This window comes from Glycine soja, chromosome 14 (genome assembly GCF_004193775.1).
Source record: "Glycine soja cultivar W05 chromosome 14, ASM419377v2, whole genome shotgun sequence".
Classification (NCBI taxonomy): domain Eukaryota; kingdom Viridiplantae; phylum Streptophyta; class Magnoliopsida; order Fabales; family Fabaceae; genus Glycine; species Glycine soja.
Window position 1 is genome coordinate 49,130,573 of NC_041015.1, and position 18,922 is coordinate 49,149,494.

Here is an 18,922-nt window from a genome sequence, read left to right on the forward strand (position 1 = left end):
CAGCCTAGTGCTGGAGGTTATCGTGGTGACTAACTATGAAATGACATATAGAATGGATGATCGAATGGGCGAACCCCTATATAGGTTAAGATCCTTGCAAACTTTACTAAGGTAAGTCACTATCCACGTTCATCCATTTTCGATAATATCACACATTTTTCATAAGGTTAATTTGAGTCTCCTCGAATGGTCAATGTGTGACTATGTTAAGAGATATGTTTAGGTTAATCGTTCAAAAAGGTGAAATCTCTTTAAAGTAAAGAGTCAGCATGACATAACATGATAGTTAGACACGTATATTAATAATTATAACTTAAGAATGATATGTTTACTTGATGAGTTGTATAATTACATTATTATCGAATGTGAAAGATTTTCCTATATCTCTTTTAAAATCATGATCATTCAATGTTTCAACATATGATTTTTTTAAAATGAGCTTACCTTTCCATTTTTTCTATTGAACTATAATGGTTGTGTCATTTGACAAAGGAACAGATTACGATATAACTTCTAAGAAGCATGTCACTTATGGTGATGTGGACTTGTTGGTGAGCTTAGGGGCGAAATCCAACCCTTTGTCATTTATTTATATTTTGTCTTAGTGAGAATCAGTTTAGGATTTAAATATGATTATGAATCCATATTGTATTTATTCTTTTAAAGGAATCCTTGAATTTTGTTTTGGAGATTTGTTATGATGTTTTGATAATGCAGTGTCTTAGAATATAAGTACCTATATAGTTTATGACTTAAAGAATTTTATGTGTGAGGTTTATATGACGTACTTGAAATAGTGAAAAATCTCAACTTATTTTTATTAATTAAACTAATTTAAAAAATTTTAAAATGACTAAATTTCAGACATTATTTCAACAACTGATAGCACCGTTAAATGTTAATTATCACAAAATTGCATCAGCTATAATTTTCCAGTCTATAATTATCATATACAGAATGATCGGACAAGGTCAAGCAGTTTTTCCAATGCCCTAGCATTTTTCCATGCGCACCATGCATGGAGAGATGAGGGTGAAGCTAACCAATGAGAATTGAAAACAGAGAGGAGTTGGTGGTGATTGGTGAGGGGCAACAACTAATCTCGGGTAAAAATGCTTCTCATACTTTTTTGTGATCCAACAAATCAAATTCTTTGCTAAATTACTAGACTTTTGACTCATGTCATTAATTTGAATTTTGAAGGACGTTTAAGTCTTTAACTGTTTCCTTTCGCTGACTAAAATTCCGATCCAATAACTCGGCTCGCCATACACATAGACGAGTGGAGATGTTTTATTGACTTTCTCATTTCATAATCTTATTGCACTGAATTTGAAAGCTAGCTTCTAGAAAGTGTTTATTCCTCTAGTTGTATTTGTCATTAAAGATAAGGTACACATATTAAAAAATTATTTATTTTATATTAATTCCATGATAAAATAATTTTATTTGATTAAAATATTCTTATCAACTACTTTGTATAGTTACAACAATAGACTTTTCTGGTTCTTTTTATAAAAACTAATTAACTAATTCATGAGGATTAAGATCATTAGTCAATTTGTCCCCCAAAAAATAATTAGTTAATTTAGTAATTAGTAACGTTAAGTTTGATATAAATTTTATATGTTCTTTTCTAAATATTACTCCCTGCATTAATAATATATACTCTTATTTCTTTTCTTTAAAAAATATTTTTATTGACTTTAACTTTTTAATCTCTTATCAGTAATATATTTATTAATTTAATTTTTATTGAGTATGCATTTGAAGAGACAAAGTAAAGTTTCTAAGTGCTCTACATATGAAACAAAGTTAGACTCCCATAAGGTTAAGACATCAATGTATTACTCGTTTATTTAAAACAGATAAATATTTCACAAATAAGGATATTTTGTGAAAAAAAATAACGTAAGATACATTATAATTTGGTTATTGTAAAAAAATCAATGAAAAATTCTAATTTGGTTCTCTTAAAAAGACTAAAAAGAGTGTCTGTTAATGTATTTATTTCTTAAGGATATTATTAAAAAAATTAGTTAAGATTTTTTATATTTTAAAATGAAAAATTGTTTGAAAAACAATCCAGAAAGTAAAAGGCACTAATAATCTAAAATAGTTCTATTATTTAATCAAGTATTTTTATTCTTTGTTAATTATATAAAATTATAGAGTTTATTAGTCATGCAATAACAATCTAAAATAGATCTACAGTGCTACTCAATCAAAAATCTTTATTTATATGACTTTTATAGTCAACAATTAATTTACCATATATCATAATTTATAATTAAATGAGAATATAAAACTCTTTTATGCTTGTTAATACATGGCGTATTTTTTCAAAGTTTAAACACTAAACTAAAGGATAAAATGTATAAATTCAAAAGTTAAAAAAATTGCCAGTTGGTTTCGATTGAAAAAGATAAATTAATCTAATCATTCAACAAGATAACAAGTTGTAATTAATTTGGTTCAAACTTATCAATTTAGTTTACTTTGAGTCGTTGTGATTCTCAAGTCAATCCATCCTAATCACCAGAAAAATATGCATTGTGGCCAGTATACATATAAATACAAGAAGTCCATTATCCATACATTTTCTGATCCTCACAGACATACAAACATGAGATTTTTTTGGTTTCTTCAGTGCCTCTTCTGTCTGGCCATGCTTCTCATCAACCCCTCTGTTTCTCCCAGGTAATAACTTTTCTCAAAACCTTTTTGCAACTGAGTAAACTCTTACTTTAGTTTTTGAATTTGAGAGTTGTTATAATAGTTATTGAAATTAGAAAAATATTAAATAAATCCCTAAATTCAAATTATTCTCATTTTAGTTTCTGAAATATACAACTTACTATACTATTATTATTGTTGTTATTATTACTATTTCTAAATTTTACAGCTTACTATATGATTATAATTTCTAACAAAGATAACAACAAAAACTAATCTAACTAAAACATTTAATTTCAAGAATTAATATGACATTATCTCATAGATTCAAAAACTAAAATATGGTTTATTCTTTGCAGAGTCCTTAAAGCATTAAAAATTAAGAGTAATTTAAAAAGAATCATTCCTCATTTTAGTCATTTATTTTCTTGAAATCTAAATATCATAATGAATAAATAACTTTAGCCATTAAATTAAAAAAAAATAGTGAGAATAGAAGAGTTACTCTTGGTTAGGGGTACTTGATCCTCCTCATATATAATTTTTATTAACCATAAATAACTAAGTTTGTTGTTGTAATGAGATGGCTTGTTTTGTGACAGAGCACCAGCTCCTCCTACAAGCCCAGACCCACTCCATCCACTGCCACCCAAGGTCTCTGATGGTTCACGGCCATGAAGAATTTCTTGATAAGCTTATATAGTTATAGTTATATATATATATATATATAAAGTTTGGTTCTTCTACATTTATGTAATATCTCTTTCCTTCTAAACCTTTTCTGCTTGGGATCACCAGAAATAAGAATAGTCCTACTCCAATGTTTTTGACTATATTTGTACAATTAATACTTTGATCTTCCTTGTTGCGTGCAACATATAATGCCTCCAGTTAATCAAGAATGCTGTTAGTAAATACTGAAAATCCTCGAGATAACAACAGAATTAAAATTATTTTAGTACATGAATACCAGTTCGCAAGTGATGATTAAACTATTAACTTCAAGAACTCCAAATTATTTATAATAACTTTTTTACCGTGGAAGTATTTATTTGTAGGAAAAATGTGTTTTTGTTCTTATACATTCGGTCAAATGCAGTTACAACAAAGTCTTTGTACTTTCAAGTTAATGAATCCTAAAACTTGAAAAAATATATGAACTTAGTCCCTCTTAACTTTCATGAATTTTTAAATAAGATAGACTAAATTCACATGTTTACAGTATAATATGAAGTCTTAAGTTGAATTTTCAGTATTGCTATTGGAAAAAAAAAACAAAAAACTTTCTGAAGAACTCATTTGGACAGTGCCTTCTTAATACAAGAAATTCATTAAATAGAGATTCGAGACTGATCGATAATATATTCGGTCACATCCCCACTTCACCTTATTTTGAATTATTCAAAGTACATAGATCATCTCTTATAGTATGTTCATGTAACATACGGTATAATCTAGAAAGTTGGAATCAGCCATACCATTCTTGAGGGCAATGAAGTGCAGCATTGCAAGCCACATGCACACGTGGCCTTTCATCCCATTGCAATTAAAAGGAAATTAGTTAGCATTTGGCAATTGAAAAAAAACCCTCATTATATACTACACAGCTTTACATGTAGCCGTGTTCAATTGACTTTACTAAAATGTTGCATGATTTTCATTCCCTAAATGATAATTAAGGACACCCTTCAATGATATGAATATGATCAAGCAAGCAGAACAGAAGAAGTGGAACTTTGACACTTCAGGCAATACAACAACCATGTAGAACCCAAAATGCTTTGAGAATTTGTTCTGACTCAACCATAGACACCATTTCTTGCCCAGTAAAGTTTCCATCCCTTGATCTCATTTTGAACTTGGAGAGTGACAACAAAATGATGTCATTTTTTGCTATCTGGTTAATCATTCAGTCAGTGTGATTGCATGAATAATGTTAATGTCCAACAATGAATGAATTCGATCAACAAGTATAACCAAGAAACGCATAAAGATATATTTTATTATTTGTAGTGAAAAACACCCAAAATATATTCTTTTTTTTTGTAATTCAAAATATAACCCTTTACGGAGTTTATATATCGAGAAAAAAATAGTTTAGGTTCCCAATGTTGAACAAGTCACCACAATACTAATCATGTCAAGAGAAAAATGTGTGAATACAACAAATCCCCTGTAGTGCCATGTTAAGAAAAACCTATGGTGAATGAATTTATAAAGGACCACTAGTTAGATTTCCAAAACCAAAACAGAGTCATATCTGAATTTTGTCCTATAGACACGATTGTGAAGTTATAATTATTCAAGAGACGAAGCCATACTTAATAAAAAAAGAAAATATATTTTTTCTCGTAAATATAAAAATATTTTAAATTTGTTGTTATAAAATTTTTAATACATTTTTTATCCCAATAAAATTGAAATGTGTTATTTTTTTACTAAACATAGGTTTGGATAAATCCCAATTTACGATGATCACTTTTATATTTGTTAATTATGTATATAAGTCTATAATAACCAATGTAAGTATGATATTTTTTATATTGATTATGCATATAATTGGTATAAAATATGATATTTTTTATATTATTTGTGTATATAACCGATGTAAAAAAGTAACCCACATAGGTTCAAATATTTGAATCTTTCTCTAGACAAAAAAAATAATTCATTTCGATTTTGATGAGGATGAAAAATGTATTGATAATTTTATACAAACGAATTCTAAATATTTTCATATTTATGAAAACGAAAAATATATTTTAATCAAGAATAAATAGTGTCTTTGAGAGTTATGTACTACCTCTAGACTTATATATAAACAAAAAAGTGATCTTATATGCTGGAGTTAAATATAAATAAATCTAATTAATTTTATCTTATTTAATGTTATTATTCCTAAAATATCATTCATTTAATCTTAATTATATTTTCAATGACTCATTTTTATTTATAATAACAAATTTCAATAAAAAATATTTTAAAAATAATTTTATTTTCACTTGAGATTGAAAAAATTAAATGATATCAACTAACTTTTTTTAATTAGTGTGAAATTAATTATTTTTGCATATATATATATATATATATATATATATATATATATATATATATATATATATATATATATATATATATGTATGTATATAAAAGTTTAATGGAAGTAATGCTTTAGCTTAGAAGGTGGTGCTTGATTGGGTTCCTACCAAATGCAATTAACTTAGCAAAGAAAGAAGTTATACATATCCAGAAGAAGGCGTGCAGATGTAATTTATACATTTAGCTTTTTCAAGTTCAACTTTGTCCCGTGCATTATATGAGGATAACATTTAGTTGATGATCAATACTTTGAAACACAAAAGAAAGGAAGTACTAACCAAAATATTCTAGAAATACTATAATTTTAAATTTTGGATGTATAATTAAATTTAAGAGTATATAAGCAAGTTCTAAAGCTATTTTGTTTTATAGGCTACATAAGTCTACAAAATTTCATACATATGTGTAAACTATCTTTAATCTAAATTGTGTAACAAATTCACCCAACTCTAAACATTATGCTATATATTATTAAATCTCAACTTATGGCACTGTTAATTATATCACAAAATTCCATCAGCTATAATTACCAAATCTACATTTCTCATCCATTGAATGATCGGACAAGGTTAAGCAGTTTTCTGATACCAAAAAGGACCAATATTGATAATACCTTTACTCCCTTAGCATTTTGGATAAGGTTAAGGTGGCTTAATTTGAGTCAAAATAACTTGTAATTTATTCGAGTATCTTGTCCAATTGGACAAGGTTAAGCAGTTTTTCCAAATACCAAAGAGGACCATTGGTAATACTCATCCCTTAGCATTTTTCCATGCGCACTACAGAGACGATGGTGAGGCCTACCAATGAGTATAGGGTGCATGAACTAATCTTGTGTCATGGCCCCGCCACTCACAATAAAAATAAGCAGAAAAACAAACCATTTTCTCATACTTTTTGTAATCCAACAAATAATGATCTTTTCTTGGTTACTAGATTTTGACTCTATGTCATTAATTTGAATTTTGAGGGACATTTAACTACCCCACTTTAACGCCTGATTTTCTCATTTAACAATCTTATCCCACTGAAAATTAAAAGCTAGCTTCTAGAAATTGTGTATTGTGATTTTTTAGTGTACACATATTCAAAAAAATAGTTAGGGTTATAAATATATTTTAGTTCTTTAAAATTTATATTGATTTTACTTTTAAAAATAATTTTATTGTATTTGGTCTATGAAAATTTTAAAAAAACTTTTAAGTCCTTTATTTAACACTGTTAATTTGTTCGGTTTAAACTTTACATATTAATATATTGTTTATTTTTTATATAAAATTTTGAATTCTTCAATTAGTGCAAGTAAAAAAAGTTAATTCTACGCTATAATTTTTTTGACTAATGTAGTAATACTTTTTATACAATTATAATATTTCATTTGACCAAAGACACATAATAACAACAAATAAGGCCAATGTGAATGAACAAAAAAGATAAAAATAGAAGAAAAGTTTAAACACGAAAGTGTAAAACGTATAATTTAAAAGTTTAAAAAAAGTAAAATTGACCGAGTGATGGAATTAGATTGAATTGGAAAAGATAAAGTAATCCAATAATTGAACCAGCCAACAAGTTGTAATTAATTTGGTTCAAATTTATCAATCTTAGTTTACTTTGAGTTGTTGTGATTATCAAGCTAAGCCATTATATATATTATATATGCATTGTGGGTAGTGTATATATATAAACACAATAAGTCCATTCATCCCATGCAAGCGTTGCCTCCATACATTTTCTCATCCTCACAGACATTCAAACATGAAATTTTTTTGGTTTCTTCAAGTCCTGTTCTTCCTGGCTATGCTTCTCATCAATCCCTCTGTTGCTCCCAAGTAATTACTTTTCTCACAACCCTTTTTGCAATCAAGTAAATTCTCATTTTAATTAGTTCTGGAATTTGTAAAACATTATTATAATAGTTATTGAAGTTTAAAAAAATTAAATAAATTCCTGAAATTAAAATTATTGCTATTTTAGTTTCTAAAATATTATTATTATAGTTTATAAACTTTATAACTATCATTATAGCCATTAACAGTGATAAGGATAAAAACTAATCTAACTAAAAAAATGAATTTCAAGAGTTTATTTGATATTTTTTTAATTTCAGGAATTAATATGGCATTATCTCACAAACTCAAAAACTAAAATAGGGTTTACTCTTTGTCGATTCCTTGAAGCATTATATAATTTTTATTAACCACAATATAACTAAGTTCAAAGTTGTAATGAGATGACTTGTTTTGTAACAGTGCACCAGCTCCTCCTTCAAGTGGTGACCCGCATACAGAAACACTCCGGCCACCGCCACGCAAGGTCTCTGGTTCATGGCCATGAAGAATTTATTGATAAGCTTATATATATATAAAGTTTGGTTCTTCAATATATATGTAGTATCTCTTTTCTTCTAAACTTTTTCTGCTTGTGATCACCAGAAATAAGCTATAATAGTCCTACTCTAATGTTTTTGGCTATATTTGATCTAATTTCTTATTGCGTGTAATATTTAATAATGCCTCCAGTTAATTAAATACTAAGAAAATATTAAAATTCCTCAACATAGCACGGAATTAAAATTATTTTAGTACATGAATATCAGTTCCAAGTGATGATTAAACTTACCTTCAAGAGAAACAAAATATTAAAAATACTTTTGTTACGACAAATGTTATTTATATTATTATATTTATGCATACGGAAAAAAAGAGTGACAGTAATTCCCACCAAGACTAGACCATCACTCATGATAAGTAGCCTATAGATATAAGTTACTGTTTCTAGCTATAGGATGAAAAGTAATTGAAGAGATAAAACAGAACATGCATGACTATCATTATCATTAGAATAAAAGCACTTATGAATCGTGAGTGGAAGTTGTATTGTATTGTATCTATAGTCCACATGTCATGAATCCAACTTAGTGGCAAATCACTGTAACTGTTTTTGGCTTAAAAAAAAAGTTCCATTATTCTCAGCTTTCCCAAAAAATCACTTGGTTTTTTGTGGTCAATCTCTTGATGTGCGGGAGTGTTGGATGAGGGATTTTTGTGGTCAATCTTAGTTTTCTGCTTTGTAGTTATCTTTCCATGGTATTGTTCCATGCGAATGCACGGGTACCTTACTAGTTTTATATAAAAAAAGAGTACTGATATAATGCTATGTCTTGCATTCGTTTGTTATCTCTTATCTCTTATATATAGTATGTGCATGTAAGATATGGTATAAACTGAAAATTTAGAATCAGCCATACCATTCTAGAGGGAAATGGAGTGGCGCATTGGTTTGCAAACCATGCACATAGCCTTTCTTTTCATCCCATTGTTATTAAAAGGAAATTAGTTATACATACACAGCTTTACATGTAGCCGTGTTCAATTGACTTGACTAGATGATGCATGATTTCATTCCCTAGTCCCTTACACCTTAGCAAGCAGAACAAGAAAAGGATGTGAAGTTTGCTCACAAGTATTCCATAACTGAACACATGTATGCACTATGCCTCTGATTCTGACTTTACCCTGAAATTTTCCTTCCAAGTCTTCCAAGCCTTTCTGACTTCATCCAACTCAACATCTGGAATGCTTGAGTACTTATCCAAATTCTCAACCCATTTTGCCCAAGGAGAGCTTGATGAGTCTAGGAACTTTGACACTTCAGGCAACACAACAGACGTGTAGAACTCGTCAGCTGCTTTGAGAATTGGTTCTGATTCAACCATAGACACCATTTCTTGCCGCGTAAAGTTTCCAGCACTTGCTCTCATTTTGAAAGCATTTCCCCTCAAAATCAGAACTTCTGGGGGGGCAAGGGGGAAGACAATCCGCGAAAACTTGGAGAGTGACAACAAAATGGCATCTCTTGGGATTAAGTTGCGCTTTACAGCCACAGCAGTCCCAACCATTTTGCGTATCTGAAGAGTCATTCAGTAAGTCAGTGTGATTGTGTGAATAAGGTTAATGTCAAATGATGAGAGCATTCAACTAGTAGAACCATTAAATGCATAAAGCTATATTTTGTTGGATGTACAGAAAAGCACCCAAAGTACTTTCTTTAGTTTTAGACTTTTAGTTACCTAAAAACTTGGTCTTTACTCTATATATACATCTGTACTTTAGCACTGGGAATTAGAAGACTGTTTAGGAGCTTTAGATGCAATCTGGCTTATTTCATGCACCTCAAGGTACATAGATAAACAGTTTAATTTATCCATCAACACTGATAAAATGGTTGTTGAAGATTTTAATTAGTTTAACAACAACCTCCTTCCTAGTATATTGTGAACATATCTTTTGACATTACAGAAATTATGTGAAGCAAACCAAGGCAAATCATGATAACTTTCACATCAAAGAATGTGTGTCTGCAAATTAACAAGTCAAATGTATCTAAAAGTATTGAATGCATATAATGAAAAATTGCCATAAGCATACTGCTTCAAAGATAAACATACGAAACCATAAAACAGTTTTGAAAACGAATTACAATCGAGGGAAAAATTAAAAGTTGGAATTGGAGTGTTGACTAATTATTATCCTGTCAATTTAAAACATTTTTTACACTATTATCTAATTATGTGTCACATAATTAATTATAAGAGTTTGACCTCCTAGGTTGTTGTTATCATAGTCAAACTATTTAATGATATGACAAAACATAATTACATCATAATGTACATAAATTTATAATAATAGTAGGCCATAAACATACAGTTTAAAAGATAAACATACTGAACCATAAAAAAATTTTGAAAAAAAAAATAATCAAGGGGAAAACTAAATGTTGGACTATTTATTATCCTCTGTCAATTTAAAACTTCTTTACACTATTATTCAATCATGTGTCACATAACTTTAAGAGTTTGACCTCCTAGGTTGCTGTTATCATAGTCAAACTATTTAATAATGTGAAAAACCATAATTAGATGATAATGTGCTTAAGTCAAAATTAAACTCTTACGAGTTAAAATCAACTGAGACTTACTTGATGCAACATGAAGGAGTCCCCCCATACATGGACCTCAACATAGTCATACCCAAGAGATGTTTCCAACTTCCCACAAGAACAACGAAACACCTTTCTGAAATGAGAAGCATTTAATCTATCTGTCTCATCTGGTTCATATAGCCATTTTGCACGAACTACTACAGTAGAGTTTTGACTACTGAAGCCATTGGATTCACTAGACTCTGGAGGCTTGTGGCTCTCTTCTTTGTCACTTAATGTGGTTGGTCTGCCACTCACAAAATCATCATCATCATCATCATCACTTTCTTCACTCTCTGATTCACAAGCTGATGCCAAACTAGATGATCCTATTCTATCTGGCATGCCATCATTTCCAGATGATTGCCTTACTTGGTATTTTTTCCTGTACTTAGACCGAACAGTATAATTATGGAAAGGATGCTCTCCCTGCAATAATAACATCAACAGATACAAAAAGTAAATAAATACCTGATTTTAAACATTATGTACTCATCATCTTCTTCCCTTGTTAACAATACATACACAGTCCCCAGTCACAGTTAAGTTAGGCTCGTAAAGATAGAAAATACGGAAAATAAAGTTAGAACCTGCACTTGATAGAAATTGTAAATAAAGGGAATAACAGCTACAATATCTCTTCAATATTTAATATTTTATTTTCCATTTCATGGTTTAATGAGACAATGTTAGGCAAGCAAATGAGCAGCCAGCAGAGAATATAAGAGTCCTACAGGTCTACTACAGAAAGAAGAAATTAAAAGAGAATAATAACTGTAGTTGACTTAGTCAGAAAGATAGTTGCTAGGCTATTGAGGGAAATGGGGGGAGTTTTTTGGGAATTCATTAGTGTGACTGAGTTTACTCAGTGTGAAGGAGAGTGCTCCTTGTGTAATTCTTTTCCTATTCTTTCTCAATAAAGAACTATATTCTGATGACTTGTTCTTCTTTTATCTTACTCCTTGAGATTCTTTTCCCCAATTTCTAAGGGTTCCTATCAGACAACAATGGAAATGTAAAGTAAAAACCACTAGATGAGGGCTAGTGGAGAAGGATTTGTAGGCATGCAAGAGCTCAAGGTTTAAACCATCATATCATTATTATGCATATCGTATACATCTTGCGGAAGAAAACTAGCCTAGAAGGAAGAAATCAACTTAATTAGCACATAAATTTAAAGAGCCACAAAGAAAAATTATTCAGTAAGCATGCTTAGAAGAAACTGAGATGTAAACCAGAGAATTCATTTCAGGAAAAGCCACACATTTTTACTATAATAAATTAGGAGGGATGAGGGATCACTACCTTAACTAAGGTTTAAACCAACTAAATTAAATTCATAAACTATATTAAGACAAATGAATAATTCAGCAACAACAACTAAACAAAATACAAATGAAAATTAGTATACCTCAAAAACATTAAGTATACTGTTGAACTCCAAAATATGAAAATCAATTTCATCCTGGCTAAAATGACTCTGGATTCCTATTATATCAGCAGGGAGGAGATAAGAATATTTCCGCAAATTGCACTCCCTTCTAGGATCAAATCTCCTAAAACAACCCAAAACTAAGAAGTTAGAAATAACAATAAGAGAGGGGTAATTAAAAATCAAGGAACACTTTAAATTTATGAGCCACCTGAAAAATCACAAGTCAACCGATAGTCCAAATGAATAATTTTTTTCTTTGTGCATGTGTTTTTGTGCATAATCCCGTGGATCAACTCTATCCCCACATAGTGAGGAAAAAGCTTTGGTTGTTATAATCCCATGGATGGCATTTTTAATCTGAACATTTTATACATACATTAAACAGACAAGCCTTTGTATAACAATTGCAGGGCATGTAAAACAAATTGGAGCTTTTAATTTTCAAACTGATAGGAAGTAATCACAGATTTGTCACAGATACTAGCTACAATACATATTGGGCTCTGAAACAAGAGCTCATATATCCTTACAGAACTTAGTTGAGTAGTCAATTCCAAATTAGTTTTGCTAAATTATCAATTTCCTAGTGACAAATGTTAGTGTGGCATTCCTTATCAAATAACTATTAAAAATGGAGAAATAATGAGATGCAGGAAAAAAAAACATCACTCATTTAATCTATAGAAGCACATGATGCATTACCACTCAATAATCAAGATATGAGAAGAGAAATTAAATTATGAAATGACCTCAAGAAATCAAGCATTATAATTTATGTATAACCAAGCAGAGACTATCTTACTTCGTTGAAGGCAGTATGCTAAAAATTCTGATAGTATTAGGAAGATAAGAGTTAATGCGGTTCGCAAGTGCAATGCCATAGTCATCACCTTTCCATGCATTCTCAGGGATTTCCATCTTAAAAGCTATTATTGTTGCCAGAGAATGCACCTAGCACAAGCACATCATAATAAAAGTGGAAAAAAAATTAAGATATGTAAAAACAGAAATAATGACAACCAATTCATAAAGGGAATAGCGAGAAGGTTACCCACTCCTTTATCAGTTCTGCTACTCCGGCCCCATTTCACTTTGTTCAAGTCCCCAAAATTACTATCACGCATGCCACCGGCCATGAATATCGCAGTTTCCAGTTCTTTCTCAATAGCTACATCATGTCAAAATTGTAATGCTTTAGTAACACTCCATTGATTCACATGGGCTAGGCTGAATTAAGTGTATGCCAGCAATCAGAGCTTACATTAAAGTATCAAACTTTGTTCACTTGGAAACAGAACATAATAAATTTAAATAACAAACAAAACACACATCAGAATTTCACCACAGTACTTATTAGTTCATAACACCATATGATTCCAAATTCCAAACCAAAACACTAGCCAACATAATAGAACCATATTCATCTTCATCAATTAAATTTTCAAACAAAACTAAAATTGTAACTGGTGATTTTCTAAAAGGTAACAGAGAAAAACGGTCTCACTGGATAATCTGTGTTCATCTCGTTGCATCTGCAGACCTGCGAATTACCCCAGGAAATAAAATTAGCCAGAAATTCAGAAAAGAAATAAAATTTGAAAGAAAAAAGAAAGAGTTGGGGAGGGTAACCTCTAAAATTGGTTCCAACATAACCAACTCTCATTACCACCTTTTTCTTGAGAAAAGGTTCCCACTTTTCAGAAGGGGTTGGAAGGGACTGAGTGGAAGTGGAAGCACAGAAACATTTGAAGAGTATTGGAGGCAGAAGCAGAAATGGCAATGAAGAAGAAGAAGAAGGGAAAAGCATTGCCACCATAGTGGATATTCTTCTGTTTTCTCTCACACGAGTTGGAATTGAAAGAGAGTGAGGCGAAGAAGAAACACAGCTACTCGCCATTTTCAACTCTTTCTTTGAACTCTTATCTGTTACGCATTGCCAACACAATAACATGTTCGTGGTATGCTCACGTTAAATAATGCAATTATCGTACTTTTCTCTTTGGCTAAGTGCCACTCTGGAATCTGGATTACCATTTCACTGTGTGTTTAATTTTTATATTAAGTAAAATTGTTAATTAATTAGGAATTACTCTTGCTTTTCAAAAAAACAAATTAGGAATTAATCTTAATATAAATTTTATAATGATTATTGCATAATTTAATATTTTTAAGATAAATAATATATGTATTTAATTAAATATTTTGTAACCAATATTTTTTTAAGGCACTGATTAAGGAAAAATAGAATAAGAGTTTGATATTCAAAATTAGCTTAGATTTAATTTAATAACAATTTTACAGTCTTTAAGCATTTAGTATTTATTTATTTTTTGTTACATGGTATTTATTAGTTTGTTTAAAGTTTATTAAAATTGATTTTGGTGAAAATAATTTTGAACTATTGAATGAGATTCTAATGTGTTCAAATTAATCTTAATTATGAATTTTAAATAAAAAAAAATATGTGCTATAGTCAAAAGAAATTACTCTTGTGTTCATAACTTAAATCATATAAATTGACTACATCATAAGAATCTTCTTTCAGTGTTGATTTATGACTGTTTCCCGATAAGTTTCAATCTATTTGCACGATGATAACAACTAATTATAAGTATATTTTACGATTAAATTATATAAGAATTTATAATTTTTTTCCTCCTAATTCTTCTTTTTTGAGAAAATAATTGTTACATTAACATCATTTAAATTTTTGTGCATAAAATATTAAAAATGATGAATTTATGATATTTAATGAATAAAATAAAACCCAAAAAAAGCATGATAATTGAAGAAAGTAGGGATAATTAAGGAAAGTAGGCTAATTAAGAAAAACAAACTAATTTAGGAATGTAAAGGCGGACTTAACACAAGAAATCCACTTAGCTAAGCTAATCTAATCTAATATGCACTTAGAAGAAGAGAGAAGAAGGAAAAAACACATCAGAGAATACAATTGCTTATAGAAGGTAAGAAGAAGGAGAAGTAATCATTAGGAGTCATTCCTTCCTTTCATTTCCTTCTCTTATTTTATTTCTCTTTATTAAATATTCTCCTCTTGTAATTATAAAGTCTCCTATGATTATGAGAGACTAAATCTCTTTTGTTGGGAACTTGATAGCTAACTAATCTTGATTTTTTCTATCTATTTACGAATATTACATTTGCATTATCTTTTCTTGTGCTTAATATTATTGTTTGTGACTTGATCACCCATTTGCATGATAAGTTTTAAGGATAGTGTTAACAGACATTATTTTTTATTTTCTAATAGAACTGGGAACGGGTATCTAAATAAAATTATCACTAGAGATAGGTTGATATTTGTTTAGCATGTTATACATCTTTATTCTTAATGCAATTTACTATTTTAATTCTGCAAAAAGATCTTGGAGAAAAAATAGATAAATTAGGCTCTTTCATGCGGGAACCAAAGTTAGAGTATACTAGTAGATGCAAGTGTAAATTGAAATAATTATAAATAAAGAAAAATCATTAACATTATATCAAAGAGTAGTCCTAGTAGGCTAAGTTCCCAATATTATTGGGTTCTCTAATTTTTTGTCTTTAATTAATCAATTTAAATTCTTGTTTAATTTAATTTTCTGTCAATTTAAATTACTGTTTTTCTCATAATCTTTTTTTGTCAATTTAAATTACCATTTTTCTTATAACATTTTCCAGTCAATTTTCTTTCACTTCTTTTATTAATAAAATATCAATTTACCTAAGTACAAATAAAGTTTATGTGGATTCGACACTCAGATTACTATTTTAACTTTACTATTTGGGACTAATTGATGTACTTGTCAATCCATCAACACATGACTAATATGACTTAATTTGTAGAAAATAAAAATAACATAAATTAACTTAATCTTAATTAGTTGTGTTTAGTTTATATTAACTAAACTTTTTTCATAACTTAAATCATATAAATTGATTACACCATAAAGAATGTTCTTTCACTATTGATTTATGAATATTTCCTAGTAAATCTCAATCCATTTGCATGACTGATATAACATAATTTGTAGAACATAAAAATAACATAAATTTGTATCTTAAACCTCAAGGGCATCTAAGTACATCCATGATGAAATCTTTGTTAAGATTGTTGTTATAACTATTGACATTTATGTTGTATACATGCATCAAGCATGAGCCCACAATTGTAAGCATGGTGTGGTCATCCACCTAAGTTAGGATTACTTGGTAGGACCTTTAACCTAGTGTCAAAGAGTTGGTGGGGTCAAGTGATATGTCACAAGTGACAAACCACTTCTACATTTTCATAGATTAGTTGTACGTCATTCTTTAATGATTTATGACACATGTTGTGTTGAGGATTCATGTGATCCATTATTATTGTATCATATTAAAGAAAGTCTTCATGTTGAACGTTCAAGTTGTTGAAATAGTCTTCATTGAGTGAATCTAAATGCATTACGCAAATGTTGTCTTATCATCAATATGATGATTCATAATGATTGATCTTTTATATATTATTTGATTGATTGTTAATTAAATTATGCTTAGAATACGATGTTGATATTTAAGGAAATTTGTTCATATATTAACTAAATTTTGTAAGCTTTACTCAAGTAGTGTATACATGTCGTGGTTGTGATAATCACATGATGTTCACCAAAGTTTGTGTCAAGGTTGTCAATAGATTGTGTGCACATAGACATCTACTGCATTAACTTTCAAGAGACCATTTGTTAATTGTGAAAATTATATTTATTCCTCGAAAAGAAAACATTTTTGAAATAATAAATGAATTTTTACTGAATGATTCTATTAACAAAAAATGTTTAAAGATGAGACATATAATTAATTCTCGTTTGTGAGTTCTTTTTAATTAAATAAACAAGTTTATAATTTTCAACTTATCAGAGAATTGTCTAATATTTAATGCATATAAAAATTATAATTTTGATAAAGACATCCATTTTTATAATAGTAATATAATAGTTCATAAGATGATTAGTAAGGAAACTTGATAATAGTATTTTTAATTTAAAGGTTATTTTTATAATAATTTCAATTTCGATAGTAATTCTAAAAGCAATAAGAAGTTGAGATTGGAAAAATAAAGTTTTGAGAAGAAATGAAGATTGAAAAAAGTATAAGGTTTAAAAATGTGCAGTAAACTAAGTAAACATGAATTCATAAAGGATAGAAATTGAATACATATGCACTGACTTGCTGAAATTGTAGCCAATGTTCAATGGTAGGCGTTGTTGGTGTTTGAGGAATTAAATGATAGTGTTTCAATCTCGTGAAAATTGACCGTCAATAATTTTATTTATAGACTTCTAATACTAATGGTCACATTATATGATTTCAACATCCATACAACGATATTCCTAAATACATTGATTTGATAATACATACACACTTACTTGATGAGATTGTAGCCAATTTTCAATGGAAGGCGTTGTTGGTGTTTGAGGAATTAAGTGATAGTGTTTCAATCCCCCAAAAATTGGTCGTCAATAGTTTTATTTATAGACTTCTAATACTAACCGTCAAATTATATGATTTCAATATGTATACAATGATATTCCTAAATACATTGATTTGATACTAATAATTATTTTCGTATAACTTTTTCACAATCGTGTCAACTTACACTTCAATTGTCGAAAAATATCTTGCTCCCCGGCACTTTCCAATTGACGTGCCTGAATGAAATTATCAATTCCAATTGAAATACATCTCTTTGATTACACAATCAACTTTCTTAAATTTTTTTTTATCATATTTCAATCGCTTTTGAAGAAATTCTTTTACTCATCTTGTATATCAAAATAGAATTTTTTATTATTTAATCAAATTTTACATAAGAGACGTCACACCATCATAAGAGACCACAGTACATGGAAGATTGGTTGAAAACTTTAGAGGATTTGGTATATAAGATGACTTATATTTTCTTGTGTGCTCACAATAAATTCATATGTTGTTTTACGTAATTTCTTACAATTTTGGCTACTCATTTAAGAGATATGGAAAGAACATGATGTCACTTAACTGCTCATGTGAGCTTTTACGTATTGACATCCATTCCTTAAAGTACCTTGTCCCTAAGAGACTTTCTACAATAGAACAACCTGATGATATTTCACATATTATTTATCATTTTTAGACATAGTGTATAATTGCTATGTTTATTTAGGTTGTGCGTGATATATTTACCTGTTGAGATAGTTTGATGTTGACAATGGTTATAGTTTTGTAAGGCACAATAATATTTATTTGGATGACTCATGATGTATTTAAATATATTTATCAAATTTGATGTTTCTTTTTCATTCCTTGTATGTGAAGTACTGATTGATTAAAAACTGTAGAATGAACACAAAAAATTTACACTAAATTATATGAATAAATTAATTAAGTGCTTTTTTAAATCAATCTATTTTTTGTTCTAGTTATTTGGTGTCATATAATGACAACATGTCCTTACAGTAAGTGCTTTTAGTTTCTATATAAAAAATTACTTTTAGTATAAATGACTTTTAGCTTAGTTCTAAAGAATTACAATATGAAGAAAAATTAACTTTGAAGCCAAAAGAACCATAATAAATTTATCAATATGTTTGGATGTTTAGTCTTCAAAGCAAGCTTGCTATAAAACTTGGTATACTTTTTTGAACTCAATGCAAAAATACTTTTAACTACTTGTTTAAGTTTAATTTTCAAAAGTATTTTTTAATAAATAGA

At 29.0% G+C, this 18,922-nt stretch overlaps 1 protein-coding gene and 1 long non-coding RNA gene across 2 annotated transcripts; one reads left to right on the plus strand and one right to left on the minus strand.

Annotated features, from left to right (window-relative positions):
• The first annotated feature begins 2,550 nt into the window (after window positions 1–2,550).
• LOC114383455 lies at window positions 2,551–3,509 on the plus strand. The gene is made up of 2 exons (XR_003660511.1): window positions 2,551–2,700; window positions 3,279–3,509. It is a non-coding gene; the product is annotated as an uncharacterized LOC114383455 (long non-coding RNA).
• Window positions 3,510–9,008: 5,499 nt separating this feature from the next.
• On the minus strand, window positions 9,009–14,123 carry LOC114385212 (putative tRNA pseudouridine synthase). The gene is made up of 7 exons (XM_028345232.1): window positions 13,823–14,123; window positions 13,698–13,733; window positions 13,249–13,361; window positions 12,996–13,144; window positions 12,170–12,314; window positions 10,756–11,187; window positions 9,009–9,685 (listed from the first exon to the last, which is right to left on the minus strand). The coding sequence occupies exons 1-7, from the start codon at window positions 14,088–14,090 to the stop codon at window positions 9,269–9,271; spliced, it is 1,560 nt and encodes a 519-aa protein (XP_028201033.1). The 5' UTR covers window positions 14,091–14,123; the 3' UTR covers window positions 9,009–9,268.
• Between the last annotated feature and the right edge of the window lie 4,799 nt (window positions 14,124–18,922).

Coding starts and splice junctions, on each gene's coding strand:
- LOC114385212 (XM_028345232.1), bottom strand. CDS start 14,090: ATGGCGAGTAGCTGTGTTTCTTCTTCGCCTCACTCTCTTTCAATTCCA. Junction 13,734..13,822: donor TGTTGGAACCAATTTTAGAG/GTTACCCTCCCC, acceptor GGTAATTCGCAG/GTCTGCAGATGCAACGAGAT. Junction 11,188..12,169: donor GTATACTTAATGTTTTTGAG/GTATACTAATTT, acceptor TTATTATTGCAG/GGAGAGCATCCTTTCCATAA.